The sequence below is a fragment of the Anabrus simplex genome, chromosome 5, assembly GCF_040414725.1.
Source record: "Anabrus simplex isolate iqAnaSimp1 chromosome 5, ASM4041472v1, whole genome shotgun sequence".
NCBI classification, from domain to species: Eukaryota; Metazoa; Arthropoda; class Insecta; order Orthoptera; family Tettigoniidae; genus Anabrus; species Anabrus simplex.
In genome coordinates this window covers 425,151,273-425,165,912 of record NC_090269.1, presented here as the reverse complement: position 1 = coordinate 425,165,912, position 14,640 = coordinate 425,151,273, and the positions used below count along the sequence as shown (strand labels likewise).

Here is a 14,640-nt window from a genome sequence, read left to right as displayed (position 1 = left end):
ATGGTAATACTAAATTCCCATGAAGGGAATTAGATATTTTTCTACCAATAGAGCATATCAAAAATCAGATCAAAAATTGGATGTATGGCTTTTCAGGCGTTTGCTCTATTAACCAGCATTTCGTCTTAGGTCTGACACTAGACTCGTCAGAGTGGGATGTGTCTGACCCTACCCACTGATGCTGGGATGTATGCAGGTGAACTTATCAGAAGCCTCTTATGTGGCACAGTCTGATAACTGCATACGGGAGATAAAACTCCACAATGGAATTAATGCCCGCCTAGCAATTCCAAATGGTAATACTAAATTCCCATGAAGGGAATTAGATATTTTTCCACCAATAGAGCATATCAAAAATCAGGCTTCTGATAAGTTCACCTGCATACATCCCAGCATCAGTGGGTAGGGTCTGACACATCCCACTCTGACGAGTCTAGTGTCAGACCTAAGATGAAATGCTGGTTAATAGAGCAAACGCCTGAAAAGCCATACATCCAATTTTTGATCTGATTTTTGATATGCTCTATTGGTGGAAAAATATCTAATTCCCTTCATGGGAATTTAGTATTACCATTTGGAATTGCTAGGCGGGCATTAATTCCATTGTGGAGTTTTATCTCCCGTATGCAGTTATCAGACTGTGCCACATAAGAGGCTTCTGATAAGTTCACCTGCATACATCCCAGCATCAGTGGGTAGGGTCTGACACATCCCACTCTGACGAGTCTAGTGTCAGACCTAAGACGAAATGCTGGTTAATAGAGCAAACGCCTGAGAAGACATACATCCAATTTTTGATCTAAAGTGGGGTGAGCCGTTCAAGTATGAGACACATTCTTAAGGATGTAAAGTGTACGTTCCATGCCTGCTACACACAATGAATGAAGACGATCCAGATTGAAGGATTGAATACTATGATTAGTTTGAGTGCATGGTTCGTGAGGATGAGGGTTTTGCTGGGAAGTTTGTGTGGTCTGACGAGGCGCAATTTAAACTTAATGGTACAGTAAACTGTTTTCAATTTTTATTATGCATATTTTAATGTTTTTTACAAGCAGTCTTCAACAAAATGCAAAGTCATTAATGCCTTGTCCGGCCCCGTGGTGTAGGCGACAACGCGTCCGCCTGTCACACCGGGTTCGATTCCTGACCGGGTCAGGGTTTTCTAATTGTACATGATTAATATCCCTGGCCTGGGGACTGGGTATTTGTGTCGTCTTTAATGTTCCTTTCCTCACATTCAACACTTTACACTTCTGCAATTTCCAAACACATGCCGGTTCATAACATACGGTGCAAAGTAGGGGCAAAAGGTCTTCTTAGGTTGATGCCTCGAATAAATAGCATTTAAAAAGAAAATTAATGCTTTGAACTCTTTTGGCTATGAAAACGTTCAAACTGTGGCAATTTACTTTACCATTAAGTGAAATGGTTCAAAGGAAACTGACACTTATGAAGACATGCTTCCAAATCATACCAGAATCAATCAAGAAGTTAGAAAAATGTGAACTGTATCTTGGTGATTAACTGGACATTATGGAGAATGTGAAGTGCGAAATGGAAGGTATCTCAGGAAACCTCGGACTCCATTTGCAGACAAAATTTAAAAAACGCAATCCAAGCTACGGCATAAGAACAGCTATTTAATGTTAAAAACTTCATCATTGATCCGTATTGAACTAATAGTTACAATGCTAAAAAAGAGAAAAATGTTCCACCTTTTCAATACAATAACACTGTTGCACGAATCAATGTAGCAACATATTTAATTTATTAAGGGACCGGTTTTGACATCTGTCCATGTCATCATCAGCCTACACAAAAATGGCAAGAAGTTAACACAATTGTAACACTTGTGACACTTTTGTTGAATTAAAAATAGATGCATCTTTTTAACCTCAAGATCAGCAAGAGTGCTCACGAACCTCTACATGAACTTGAACATGAACATGCCAGTTCACCGATGGAGTTCCTGATTTATGACATCCTTGGTTGTCCCCTGGGTCTCTTTCCCAATACTTTACCTTCAGTGATGGTAAAGATTTTTTAAAATTGGCACAACTAGAAACATAAAAGACCACAAAACAAACAAAGACATCTAAAAGACAAACACATTAAAATCAATCTCTGGTGGCACTTATCTCAATGCATCAGAAATATTGTACAATGAATTTAAACCTTGGCATAATAAAAACATTAAACATGCCAAGATATCAAGACAAGAGAACACACGTTAATTCAATCTCCGATGGAAAGCTTGGTGACACTTGTGTCCTTAGGTCATAAAATGTTGTGCCCTGTCTTTGAATTGGTGAGTTATTGTGTGGAGTCTATTCTTGACTTGCTTGATCTTAACAAATAACTTATGCACACTTGTGAGTGATTGAGGGGGACATCAATAGTTATTGCAGAAATAGATAGTGGCCTAGTAGGTGTTCCGTCGATACGGATTAGGCCGATGTCTGTAATAAAGGGAGAAAAAGAGAAATATAAAGAATCTGAACTGCTGTGTAAGACAAGAAGCTAATTTTTGACCAAATATAGTTACATGTTTTATTCATGTGGTACTGAATAGGTGAACCCATTTTACCTATACACAACTTAGGCATAAGTGTGGACGAGATCTTTTTATACTGCAATCTGCAGGCAGACTGTAGATGTTGGATGAGGTCAATACTGGGTTCATGGCAGTTGCTCAAAGTGACTTCTGCTGACATGCTAGAGGTGGTGGTGGTGGTGGTGATGATGATGATGATGATGATGATGATGATGATGATGATGATGATGATGATCTTAAGGCATCAGCTACCATGTGCAAACATTTTAATTTGACATCATCTAGCTGCCTGCTCGTCAGTTTCAATATTCTGTTTACTCTAGGCCTATTAGATTGATTAGTAAACCGAATCTCTCTTGGGAGTCTATGGTTGAATTTTAATGAATTTTGTCAGGTAAACGCCAAATGTGCCACCAGACATCTTTTACATACCAATATCGTACAACATGGAGTCTGGAATGGACTTACCGCCCTTCAAAAATCCAACCTTCTCTGTCGGGTTTGAACCCACTATCTTGGACTCCACAGGCTGACACTCTACCACTCATCTACAGAGAGGGAGCTAAGCTAGAGATAATACAACACGTGCACATTCTTCCATAAATTTGATCTGCAACTACCGGATCATACTTCTTGGCTTACTATCCTCCTTATTATTACTCCAGTCACCTCTTTGTGTTTTGCCATAGAGGAGTGACTCACTCTGTATTGTATAGATTACAATACGGAGATGAGGGCAAGGGCAAACACCTTAGGTGACGGGCAGCAACATCATCTAACAGCAAGGACTACTGAAACAGGAATGATTGTGACTAAAGAAGTAAGTCAAGTTTATGGAGAGAGAAACGAGAATTGGAACTCTGTACGTATGTGTTGTGATTGAAAGTGGTAGACAAGAGGATGCTGGGCATTCTGTGTATATAGGAGATAAGGTGGGGGGGGAATAAAGCCAAGGCGCAAGGACATGACTACAAATTATTGTAACATGTTGTTGTTGGCTGATACTTAAACCCAAGTATTCATATTTCTCTTGCCATTCTTCCAGGGATGCAGATACCTTTGATGGCTAAGGAGACCAATCCTGGCATGAAACATACGACTACACTGGTTGCACCTTATAGACAGTGGAGGTCATGGTTGAGTCTGGCATTGTTTACAACTCTGACGTTTCTCTGCTTCCTGTCTATGATGTTCACGCTCAAACTGCGAAACAGCAGCTACAGTCTTCTGCAATGATATATCAAGTACTTGGATCCATGTCAGTGCTAGTGAAGGTCTTCTTAATCTGATTTTCACAACACTTCAGAGGGGCACCATGGGAGTCTCCTAACTGTACTCATTTCCAACTAACCGACCCACCCACCCACCCACCCAACCCATGGCACTACAGGCTTTAAAGGGCCGTGGTCTACCAAGCGAGTGCTTCTCAGCCCAAGGGCCTACAGATTACAATGTGTCATGTGGTCGGTGTGACGAATCCTCTCGGCCGTTATTCTTGGCTTCCTAGACCGATATCTCACCGTCACATAGCTCCTCAATTTTAATCACGTAGGCTGAGTGGACCTCAAACCAGCCCTCAGACACAGGTAAAAGTCCTTGGCCTGGTTGAAAATCAAATCTGGGGCCTCCGGGTAAGGGGCAGGCATGCTACCCCTACAACACAGGGCCGGCCTGTACTCATTTCACTATAGAGAATTTTTTTTTTTTTTTGCTAGGGGCTTTACGTCGCACTGACACAGATAGGCCTTATGGCGACAATGGGATAGGAAAGGCCTAGGAGTTGGAAGGAAGCGGCCGTGGCCTTAATTAAGGTACAGCCCCAGCATTTGCCTGGCGTGAAAATGGGAAACCACGGAAAACCATCTTCAGGGCTGCCGATAGTGGGATTCGAACCTACTATCTCCCGGATGCAAGCTCACAGCTGCGCGCCTCTACGCGCACGGCCAACTCGCCCAGTACAGAATTTTTTGAGGAAGTCTGTCATCCTTCATGCACTACACATGTCCAATCTATCTGAACTGGTGACCAACAATGGTGGCCTCAATACTGTTCATCTTTGCCCTCTCTGGAACTGTTGTGTTTGGAATGTAGCCATCCCATTTGATGTTCATAAAATATCCGAGCTACTGTTGACTGAAACGTTCTAGTTTCTTCGTATCATGGTGATACAGGCCAGGTTTATTCAACCTCAGTTAACATTTAACTGCATGTTAAAATAATTTAACAGTGAACTTAACCAAAATACCATTCATTCAAAATTGGTCAAAACAAACAACCTGTTAAAATCTCAGTTAACTTAACTGTCCAGGTTCAAGCAGTTAATTTCTCTGTTAGCTCAAAATATGGCAGGTGCATTAGATACAGAACTTGTTTATCTTCAATATCTGGAATATGATAGGCCTTTTCCAGAAAGAATTAGAAATAGAAGAAGTGATTTTCATACAGTTGTTTCAGTTGTTTGATCGTTCATTGACTAATGTCAGTATGTACATTGAATTACTACAAATTTTCTGCCAAGCATCACTTTTAGCTTTGAGCATGGCTTCATTAGTTTGCTTACTTTCTGTAATAGGTACATACTTGGAAATAATTTCCAAAAGAAAAGAAATTTGAACCACGTATACTCTTCTCGGCTTTTTCCATATTGGTCTATAGAGCAACAGAAAATTCATGGTCAACAGAAAGATTATAATAAATGTTGACTTCACTTGCCTTGGTTTACAACTGTATTCAAACAAAAGCACATTAGAGTGCACTCAAAAACTGTATGGTTCTGCCACTGCCTTCTAGATTCTCACTGATGGTGACTCTTTTGAGAGTTAACACCGTGTTAGCTAACACTTCCCAGGAAATGTATGGATAAACGCAAGAATCTTTACATGCTGCTAAATTTTTAACTCTAAATTTACAAACACTGCGTTAGTGTTTTTTAACTAAGATTGAATAAACCAGGCCAAAGAGTCCTGGTTCCACATCCATAGAGCAGGATGGAGATGAGAACTGCTCAATACACCATCATTTTTTTTATTTAGCGTATGGCGAATACAATATTATATACAATATGTACAACAACCATCTCAAGTTCATAACTAAAGTTCCATATCAAAAGTGGGGTGAGAGCCAGAAAAGAGCTTTGCTAGAGACACAGCATAAGTCCTCTATAGAGCCTCAATAAGCATGCAAAGGACGCTCAAATGCAACATGATCCACTGTCTGCTTCTCTTCTCCGCGGTCACATTGTAGTCTTCCATGCCCATTTGAAGAGAGTGGTTCCACATCTACCTTGGCCGGTCCTAATTCAGCTTAGCATCCTCCACTGCCGCCTGGGAAGGAAAAATCCAGCTGGGTACTTGCATGGGTTCTTAATGATGTGATGATGTGGTAATGAGGATAGCTGTTGCCATTGTTCTTTCCAGGCGTCTGATGCATTAAAGGAGGTGCCCTGTAGATTCATTGCAATGCTAAGAAGGGTGTCTGGAGAAGCTGCTAGGTCAGAATGAATAGGGAGGTGAGGATTGTTTTCTATCTTCTTCCATAAGTTAAGCAGTATCTGTGATCATCTTAGGGATGGAGGTGATATGTTGCTTAGGGTAAGAAGCCAGTGTGTGTTAGTTGGTCGGATGCACCCTGTAACGATACACATTGCTTGATTCAGCTGGGTGTCTACTAGTACAGTGTGAGCACTGTTAAACCAGGTTGAGCAGCAATATTCAGCGATGGAATAAGAAAGTGCAAGAGCAGTGGATCTCAGGATTTGAGCATTAGCACCCCAGGATGTACCCGCCAGCTTCTGAAGGATGTTATTCCCGGTCTTGATCTTGGCTGACACATTACAGAGGTGATTCTTGTAGGTCAAGGACCTGTCCAGGGTGACTTCCAGGTATTTTGGGTTGCTACAGTACTGTAGATTCTCTCCTCTGAATGGTATGGCACTTCTATTCTGCAAGTGGAAGGTAGACACAACAGTTTTCTGAGAGTTTGATCTAAGGTTGTTCTGATGAAAGTAAAATTGTTAGTGTTGAACTGTAGAAGTATTGTAAAGAAAGGAATAGAATTAAGTAATTTAATAGATATATATTTACCAGATATTGTAATAGGAGTTGAACCATGGCTGAGAAATGATATAATGGATGCAGAAATTTTCTCACGGCACTGGAGTATGTATCATAGAGATAGGATGGGAAGGGTCGGAGGGGGAGTGTTCATTCTGGTGAAAGAAAAATTTGTAAGCTACGAGAAAGTTAAAGATGAGACACATGAAATTCTAGGTGTAAGGCTCATTTCTAAAGATAATAGGCAACTTGATATATTTGGAGTGTACAGACCGGGAAAAGGTAGCACTGATGTGGATTCGGAATTATTTGATAGGATAGTCAGCTATGTGTGAAACGACATGGAAAGAAATGTGATTGTAGCGGGAGATCTGAATTTGCCAGATGTCAATTGGGAAAGAAATGCGAACGACAGGAAGCATGACCAACAAATGGCAAATAAGTTAATATGGGAAGGACAGCTGATTCAAAAAGTGATGGAACCAACCAGAGGGAAAAATATCCTGGATGTGGTGCTGATAAAACCAGATGAGCTCTACAGGGAAACTGAAGTAATAGATGGTATTAGTGATCATGAAGCTGTTTTGGCGGTAGTTAAAAATAAATGTGATAGAAAGGAAGGTCTTAAAAGTAGGACTATTAGGCAGTACCATATGGCTGATAAAGCAGGCATGAGGCAGTTTCTAAAACGTAACTATGATCGGTAGAAAACAGTAAATAAAAATGTAAACAGACTCTGGGATGGGTTTAAAGAAATTGTTGAGGAATGCAAAAACAGGTTTGTACCTTTAAGGGTGGTAAGGAATAGTAAAGACCCACCTTATTATAATAGAGAAATAAAGAGACTAAGAAGGAGGTGCAGATTGGAAAGAAATAGAGTTAGAAATGGCTGTGGAAGTAAGGAGAAACTGAAGGAACTTACTAGAAAATTGAATCTAGCAAAGAAGGCAGCTAAGGATAACATGATGGCAAGCACAACTGGCAGTCATACAAATTTGAGTGAAAAATGGAAGAGTATGTTTAGGTATTTTAAGGCAGATACAGGTTCCAAGAAGGACATTCCAGGAATAATTAATGAACAAGGGGAGTGTGTATGTGAGGATCTTCAAAAGGCAGAAGTATTCAGTCAGCAGTATGTAAAGATTGTTGGTTACAAGGATAATGTTGAGATAGAGGAGGAGACTAAGGCCAAAGAAGTAATAAAATTTACATATGATAACAATGACATTTACAATAAGATACAAAAGTTGAAAACTAGAAAAGCGGCTGGAATTGATCAGATTTCTGGGGATATACTAAAGACAATGGGTTGGGATATAGTACCATATCTGAAGTACTTATTTGATTATTGTTTGGTCGGAGGAGCTATACCAGATGAATGGAGAGTTGCTATAGTAGCCCCTGTGTATAAAGGAAAGGGTGATAGACAAAAAGCTGAAAATTACAGGTCAGTAAGTTTGACATGCATTGTATGTAAGCTTTGGGAAGGCATTCTTTCTGATTATATTAGACATGTTTGTGAAATTAATAACTGGTTCGATAGAAGGCAATTCGGTTTTAGGAAAGGTTATTCCACTGAAGCGCAACTTGTAGGATTCCAGCAAGATATAGCAGATATCTTGGATTCTGGAGGTCAAATGGACTGTATCGCGATTGACCTGTTTAAAGCATTTGATAGGGTGGATCATGGGAGACTACTGGCAAAAATGAGTGCAATTGGACTAGACAAAACAGTGACTGAATGGGTTGCTATATTTCTAGAAAATAGATCTCAGAGAGTTAGAGTAGGTGAAGCTTTGTCTGACCCTGTAATAGTTGAGAGGGGAGTTCCTCAGTGCAGTGTTATCGGACCTTTATGTTTTCTTATATATATAAATGATATGAGTAAAGGAGTGGAATCGGAGGTAAGGCTTTTTGCGGATGATGTTATTCTCTATAGAGTGATAAATAAGTTACAAGATTGTGAGTAACTGCAAGGTGACCTCGAAAATGTTGTGAGATGGACAGCAGGCAATGGCATGTTGATAAACGGGGTTAAAAGTCAGGTTGTGAGTTTCACAAATAGGAAAAGTCCTCTCAGTTTTAATTACTGCATTGATGGGGGTGAAAGTTCCTTTTGGGGATCATTGTAAGTATCTAGGTGTTAATATAAGGAAAGATCTTCATTCGGGTAATCACATAAATGGGATTGTAAATAAAGGGTACCGATCTCTGCACATGGTTATGAGGGTGTTTAGGGGTTGTAGTAAGGATGTAAAGGAGAGTGCATATAAGTCTCTGGTAAGACCCCAACTAGAGTATGGTTCCAGTGTATGGGACCCTCACCAGGATTACCTGATTCAAGAACTGGAAAAAATCCAAAGAAAAGCAGCGCTATTTGTTCTGGGTGATTTCCGACAAAAGAGTAGCGTTACAAAAATGTTACAAAGTTTGGGTTGGGAAGAACTGAGAGAAAGAAGAAGAGCTACTCAACTAAGTGGTATGTTCAACAATAACATGTTTATAACATGTAATTATAACACTTAAGTGGTATGTTCCGAGCTGTCAGCGGAGAGATGGCATGGAATGACATTAGTAGACGAATAAGTTTGAGTGGCGTTTATAAAAGTAGGAAAGATCACAATATGAAGATAAAGTTGGAATTCAAGAGGACAAACTTGGGCAAATATTCATTTATAGGAAGGGGAGTTAGGGATTGGAATAGCTTACCAAGGGAAACGTTCAATAAATTTCCAGTTTCTTTGAAATCATTTAGGAAAAGGCTAGGAAAGCAACAGATAGGAAATCTGCCACCTGGGCGACTGCCCTAAATGCAGATCAGTATTGAATGATTGACACCGTAGAATCTTTGAGCTAACGTTGCCATGGTAATGGCTGGTTGTTTCTTCAACCGTGTTCTAGAGCGGGGTAGTATGATGGCAATATCTCCATAACGGTTGGTTTAAGGCCCTTAAAACATGATTTTTGGGGCCCATAGAGCCTTACTGAGTTTTGTTCTTCGGGGTCATGAGGCTTAAACTGAGCTTTGTCTTGTCCTTGTGTGACAAATTCAATATTTGATCTATATTAGCCTATAATGACTTTTATAGGCAAATTTTTTATACCTTGGGTTATATTATTTCAATTTTTGTAGGGATCTCTAATTGTTTTGAAAATAAAATACAGCCCATGTTACTCACTGGTAATATAACATTCTATAGGTGAAAGAATAGTTAAAATCGATTCAGTAATTTTTGAGTTTATCTATTACAAACAAAATTTACAAACATACAATCTTTTTCTCTTTATAATATTAGTATAGAAGACCCGATGTGTAAGACTCCCGAAAGCTATATGGGCAGCACATATTCTGTTCTCCATCTCCTTCTCCATTGAGCAGTTATATTCTGTTCTCCATCTCCTTCTCCATTGAGCAGTTACTAGAGAGAATAAATGAACATACATTGGTAGAGTTTACTCTAAGATTTATTGACTATCTGAGATTTACTTGTGCAACTACACAGGCATGCAGTTACACTAGTTTGTGCTATCTGCTCTCACTGTCCAGTCTTACTAGTTATTCACTCTGACACTTACAGGCTAAAACATTTACACTACACACACTTCTACAACTGTCACTTGGTCCCCAAGGCAATTCACGATTAAACTCACTGTACAACTATAGTGGCCGCACAGTTCACAGTTTTGCATGTGCAACACAATCTTACAAGTCTGTATGTGCTACAGAGTACGCAAGCTCATGGCGTTTAGCAGTTGAGGCTTTCACGGCCAGCATTACGAACAATGCCTGTATTTATCCAAGCGTGCAGGCTGTGATCTAGGAACATATGATCGTCCTGACGTTTCACCGAAAACTATGTTCAGCATCTTCAAGGGTTCCAAATGACTTCCATGGCTACGAAGCTCTCAGAGGAATGGAGTGGCTTCAGAATTCAACCTCAATATATAGTGCAGGATAATGTCTGCCATGGTAGGGGGCAGTCACTGATTGGCTGTTCTTTGGCCAATGACAGTGGAGGTTACAGTGCGCTGCTCATCTATTGGTCCGTTGTGGTAGAGGGGCTTCCGCTGATTGACCATTCTTTTTCCAATGACTGAAGCAGTATGGAGCCCGGTGTGGGTCGACCTGCCTTGGTGGAGACAGGCGACTGATCACTTGTTGCTTTTCCTGGTCTGCCCTGGCCACCATGTCTCCAGATTTTGAGGTTTTCAGGACTGGAAACCAGGCTTTGTTGACCCATTCAGATTCTTCCTTACAGATGAAGCTGCTGGTGTGCTTCAGGATTTCAATGGCATCCCTTTGGGACTCTGGTAGCCTCTTTATTCTATTGGTTATTTTCCAAATGTATGGAAAGAAGGCTTCAGCTACTGGCTGCTCTTCTTTCTCCAGCCAATCAGCAACCGCCTCCACTATGGTGGACCACAGCCTGCACTATATAGTGAGGAGGAATTCTGACACCACTTCATTCTACTGAGAGCTTCATAGCCATCAAAGTCATCTGGAGCCCCTAAAGATGCTGAATGCAGTCTTCAATGAAACATCAGGACCATCATACACTTGTAGACCATGGCCTACAAACCCGAAAAAAACAGACATTGTTAAAACTCACGGCAGTCTTTGTTCACTGTCCCTTATCGCTCAGCTGCACTGTTATCCCTTGTTGCCATCAGGATACTCACACAAACAGCACTCACTTGTCACTATTCACTGGCTGATCCCGTATTCCACAGCAGCACTCCCAGCGGTCCACAGCAGTACACTCCAGCACTCTCTCTCTCTCTCTCTGACTGAATCACTAGCAGAACAGAGCACAAATTGAACTGTCTCAAGCTCATCCACCCTGCCTTATATAGGTAGGCCAGTCCTTCCAGTTACCTCCTGAGAACAGAAGTCCCTAGATTCCTCTGGAATCAGAAAGCTCTGGGTTCCTCTTGCACTGTCAGGGAAACCTGCGATGAGATCACGAAGCGACAACAGCAGTGGTGGCAGAGGGTGCTGGCCTTGAGCACTTAGCTCTTCTCTGACTGGTTGCTGCACTGGCGAGAGGGTGGGACTCTAACTCAGTGAAGTTGCTCGCGGCTGGAGCCAGGCCAACTTGCTACTCCTAAAGCTTTACATTAGAATGCCAGACACATTCACATTATTCTATAGTAGACCAAATGGAGTTGGAATTATGTTACCCACTAGGGTGGCAGGTGAGGTACAATTCTCTTCCTTTCTACGTCAGTTATCATCCATGTTTCATTCCATACAGTGCCATGTACACAACAAATACTTTCAGAAATGACAGTCTGCATAAAGAATAGTAACTTTACATTTGTGGTAATTGCTGGCTGAAAACACCTTCATATTACTTATAAAACATCAAAACACATTACTTAAATTTTAGGTATGTCACATACATCACAAATGCAGAAAATCATACATTCCTTCATCTCCCCATGATTAAAGTAATTTTTTTACCTGTTGTCTAGGATTGTTAGGTGAAAATCCTGTCCTCATATCATACCGCGTCCGTAGAAATGGAATCTCTGAATGCATGTTTTCATTTCTGTAAGAGTGGTCCAGAGGGATGTGAATGTTGAAGTATTCAGGAGGACAAGCTGGTCTCTGTGCGTCGAGGATCTCCTCTACAACTTGCTGACCTGCACATCAACATCACATTCAAAAGTCATGAAAAGAATGCAGTGAGTACGCTGAGGTGGTGGTGGACATTATTCTTTTAAGAGGAGGTACAACTAGGCAATGATCCTCTATATAACACTAATCAGAGAGAGAAAATGGAAGGGATCCAACACTTCAAAAAATGAAGAAATCAGCCAAAGATATGCAAGGGCCATGAAGGGAATGAAAATGAAAGACACCCTGGCCTTGAGTACTCTAATACTGTCCGGCTTGGAAAAGAACAAGAGATGACCAGGGAAGGTCAAATAGGATGGATGAAAGTGAGGAGCTAGGCACAAGTAAGTGGAAGCAATACCAGGGCTCGGCTGAGGGCCCCATGGTCGCTAACCCACGCTCTGATGTTAAGAGCCCATGGGGCTCCTTTTAGTCACCTTTTGCGACAGGCAGGGAATAACGTGGGTGTTATTCTAGTGCCCTTACCCACAGGGTAATGTGTGGGCTGAAGGAGGGCATATGCATACAGACTAGGGAGATAAATGGTTCTCCATATAAAACAAATTCCCATAAATAAATTATAAATGACTTAGCACTGTTAATAACATTGGAAGATGACCTGCAAAGATGTGTGTTCAATCTTCAGCACGTCTCTTTAAAATACAACTTGAATACACCAGCTAAAAAAAAAAAAAAAAAAGGATCCTGTACAAAGTGAAGTATGTTTAGAAAACAATATATTAGAGAGGGTTAATGAGTGTAATTATCTGCAGTATATAATCTGAGAGATAGATAGAAAAGTATACAAGATCAACAGGAATGCTGAACCATATAATGAAGCTATCTCTGGTGCAAAAATTAAAACCACACCCATTTGCACCGATATAATATTTTGGCTTGTCCAACTCTATGCTATAGCAGGGAGACATGGACTCCATAAACATCTCCAGAATCACAACACGTGAAAAGCGCTGAACAGTAGGCTATACAAAATGGGAGCATAAAAGAAGCAATGACATGCTCAAAAAGTTCAAAGTTAAACTAATAACTGAAGACATGTACAATTATCAGTTAAACTGGAAACACTCAAGGATATAAACTTCATGGTTTTGATTTGTACCAGTCGTACCGGCATTTACTGGCACAAGTAAACAAGGAAAAGAGATAGACCAAATCAAAGAAAAACATTAAAGTGAAACTAAGTGGTTTTCACAGTGGTAAATTATAGAAGAATGAAAGAAAAACACTGCTTAATTACTTTAAAAAACCTATATTGTTCAATTGCTGTGATTTAAAAACATTAACACATGATAATAGAACAAAACCTACATTGACTAGGAGGTGCACCTCTAAAACACTATTGAATTAATTGCTTAAAGGTCAATTAATTTTTTTAAAAACTTTGAACTAAATTAATGTAACAATAAATTGTTTAACAAATAGATTGGATTTGAAAAATTAATAGATATTTGGAGTAGAGTGACGTCGTTGGATTTCAAAACTAATTAAAGGTAAAACTGAAGGAAAATCAAATACAAGGTAGTTAAAAGTTAAGAATGTCCATGGTCACATCTATACTAACCGTCAGAAGAGCTCAAGAAGGTACCTTAAACTTACGAGGATTTACTTGAAAATTAATTTTTAAAAAACAAACTCTTTCTCCAAGAATAATTTGTACATCAGGTGAAATATGGCAAGGTGAGACCGCAAGATTCTTCTCTGAAACTGGTTCACAACTGACACAAGTAGAAACTAATGAACACGTCCGGAAGGCGTATCCAAAACGGAAGGCGCACGTCAAACCAAATACACTAAAACAGGGCACCAAAAGACCCCCAAAAATCCACCACCCTGCCAAATGGAGAAGATAGCACCAAGGTGGTTGCTTGTTGTTTTAAGGGGCCTAATATCGAAGGTCATCGGCTCGCACCAAGGTGGATAACGTGCCCACCAAAACAGAAGTCAAACATTAGTTAACCAGGTAAGCCGCTCAAATCAGAACAGAGTGAGCACACAACAAATCAAATGGGCATAAAACGCCAGGCAGCTCAATCCATAGGAAAAGCTCCCGAAATAACATCACAGATCACTTAGAAAGAAGAATAAATAGCCCACAGCTCACAGCATAAAAACACGCACGTCACCAATTAATATTCAAGGTCCATAATAATAATCATTTTTCAATAATGTTGAACAATAGTTCCTATGGGCGACAGTAACCATAGAAACGTAAACAAGATAGAGCGTTACCCCAGCAAAAGGAAAATATAACGGCAAGAGAAAACAAGGACAGAGAAAAAAATTAAGCAGAAAGCAGATTCCGATCCACAGAGATAATCTCGCAATCTCATACAATTTAATAGCATTACATGATTCCCTTTTAAAAATATTAAATTTACATTACTCCAAAC

At 40.2% G+C, this 14,640-nt stretch overlaps 1 protein-coding gene across 1 annotated transcript in view; it reads right to left on the bottom strand.

Annotated features, from left to right (window-relative positions):
• The window catches only part of LOC136874603 (dual oxidase 1-like), a 335,200-nt gene that overhangs the window by 285,235 nt on the left and 35,325 nt on the right, over nucleotides 1-14,640 (bottom strand). The window contains exon 4 of the mRNA XM_068227874.1: nucleotides 12,074-12,255. Coding sequence (XP_068083975.1) covers nucleotides 12,074-12,255 — 182 coding nt within the window. The remainder of the gene's footprint in view (nucleotides 1-12,073; nucleotides 12,256-14,640) is intronic.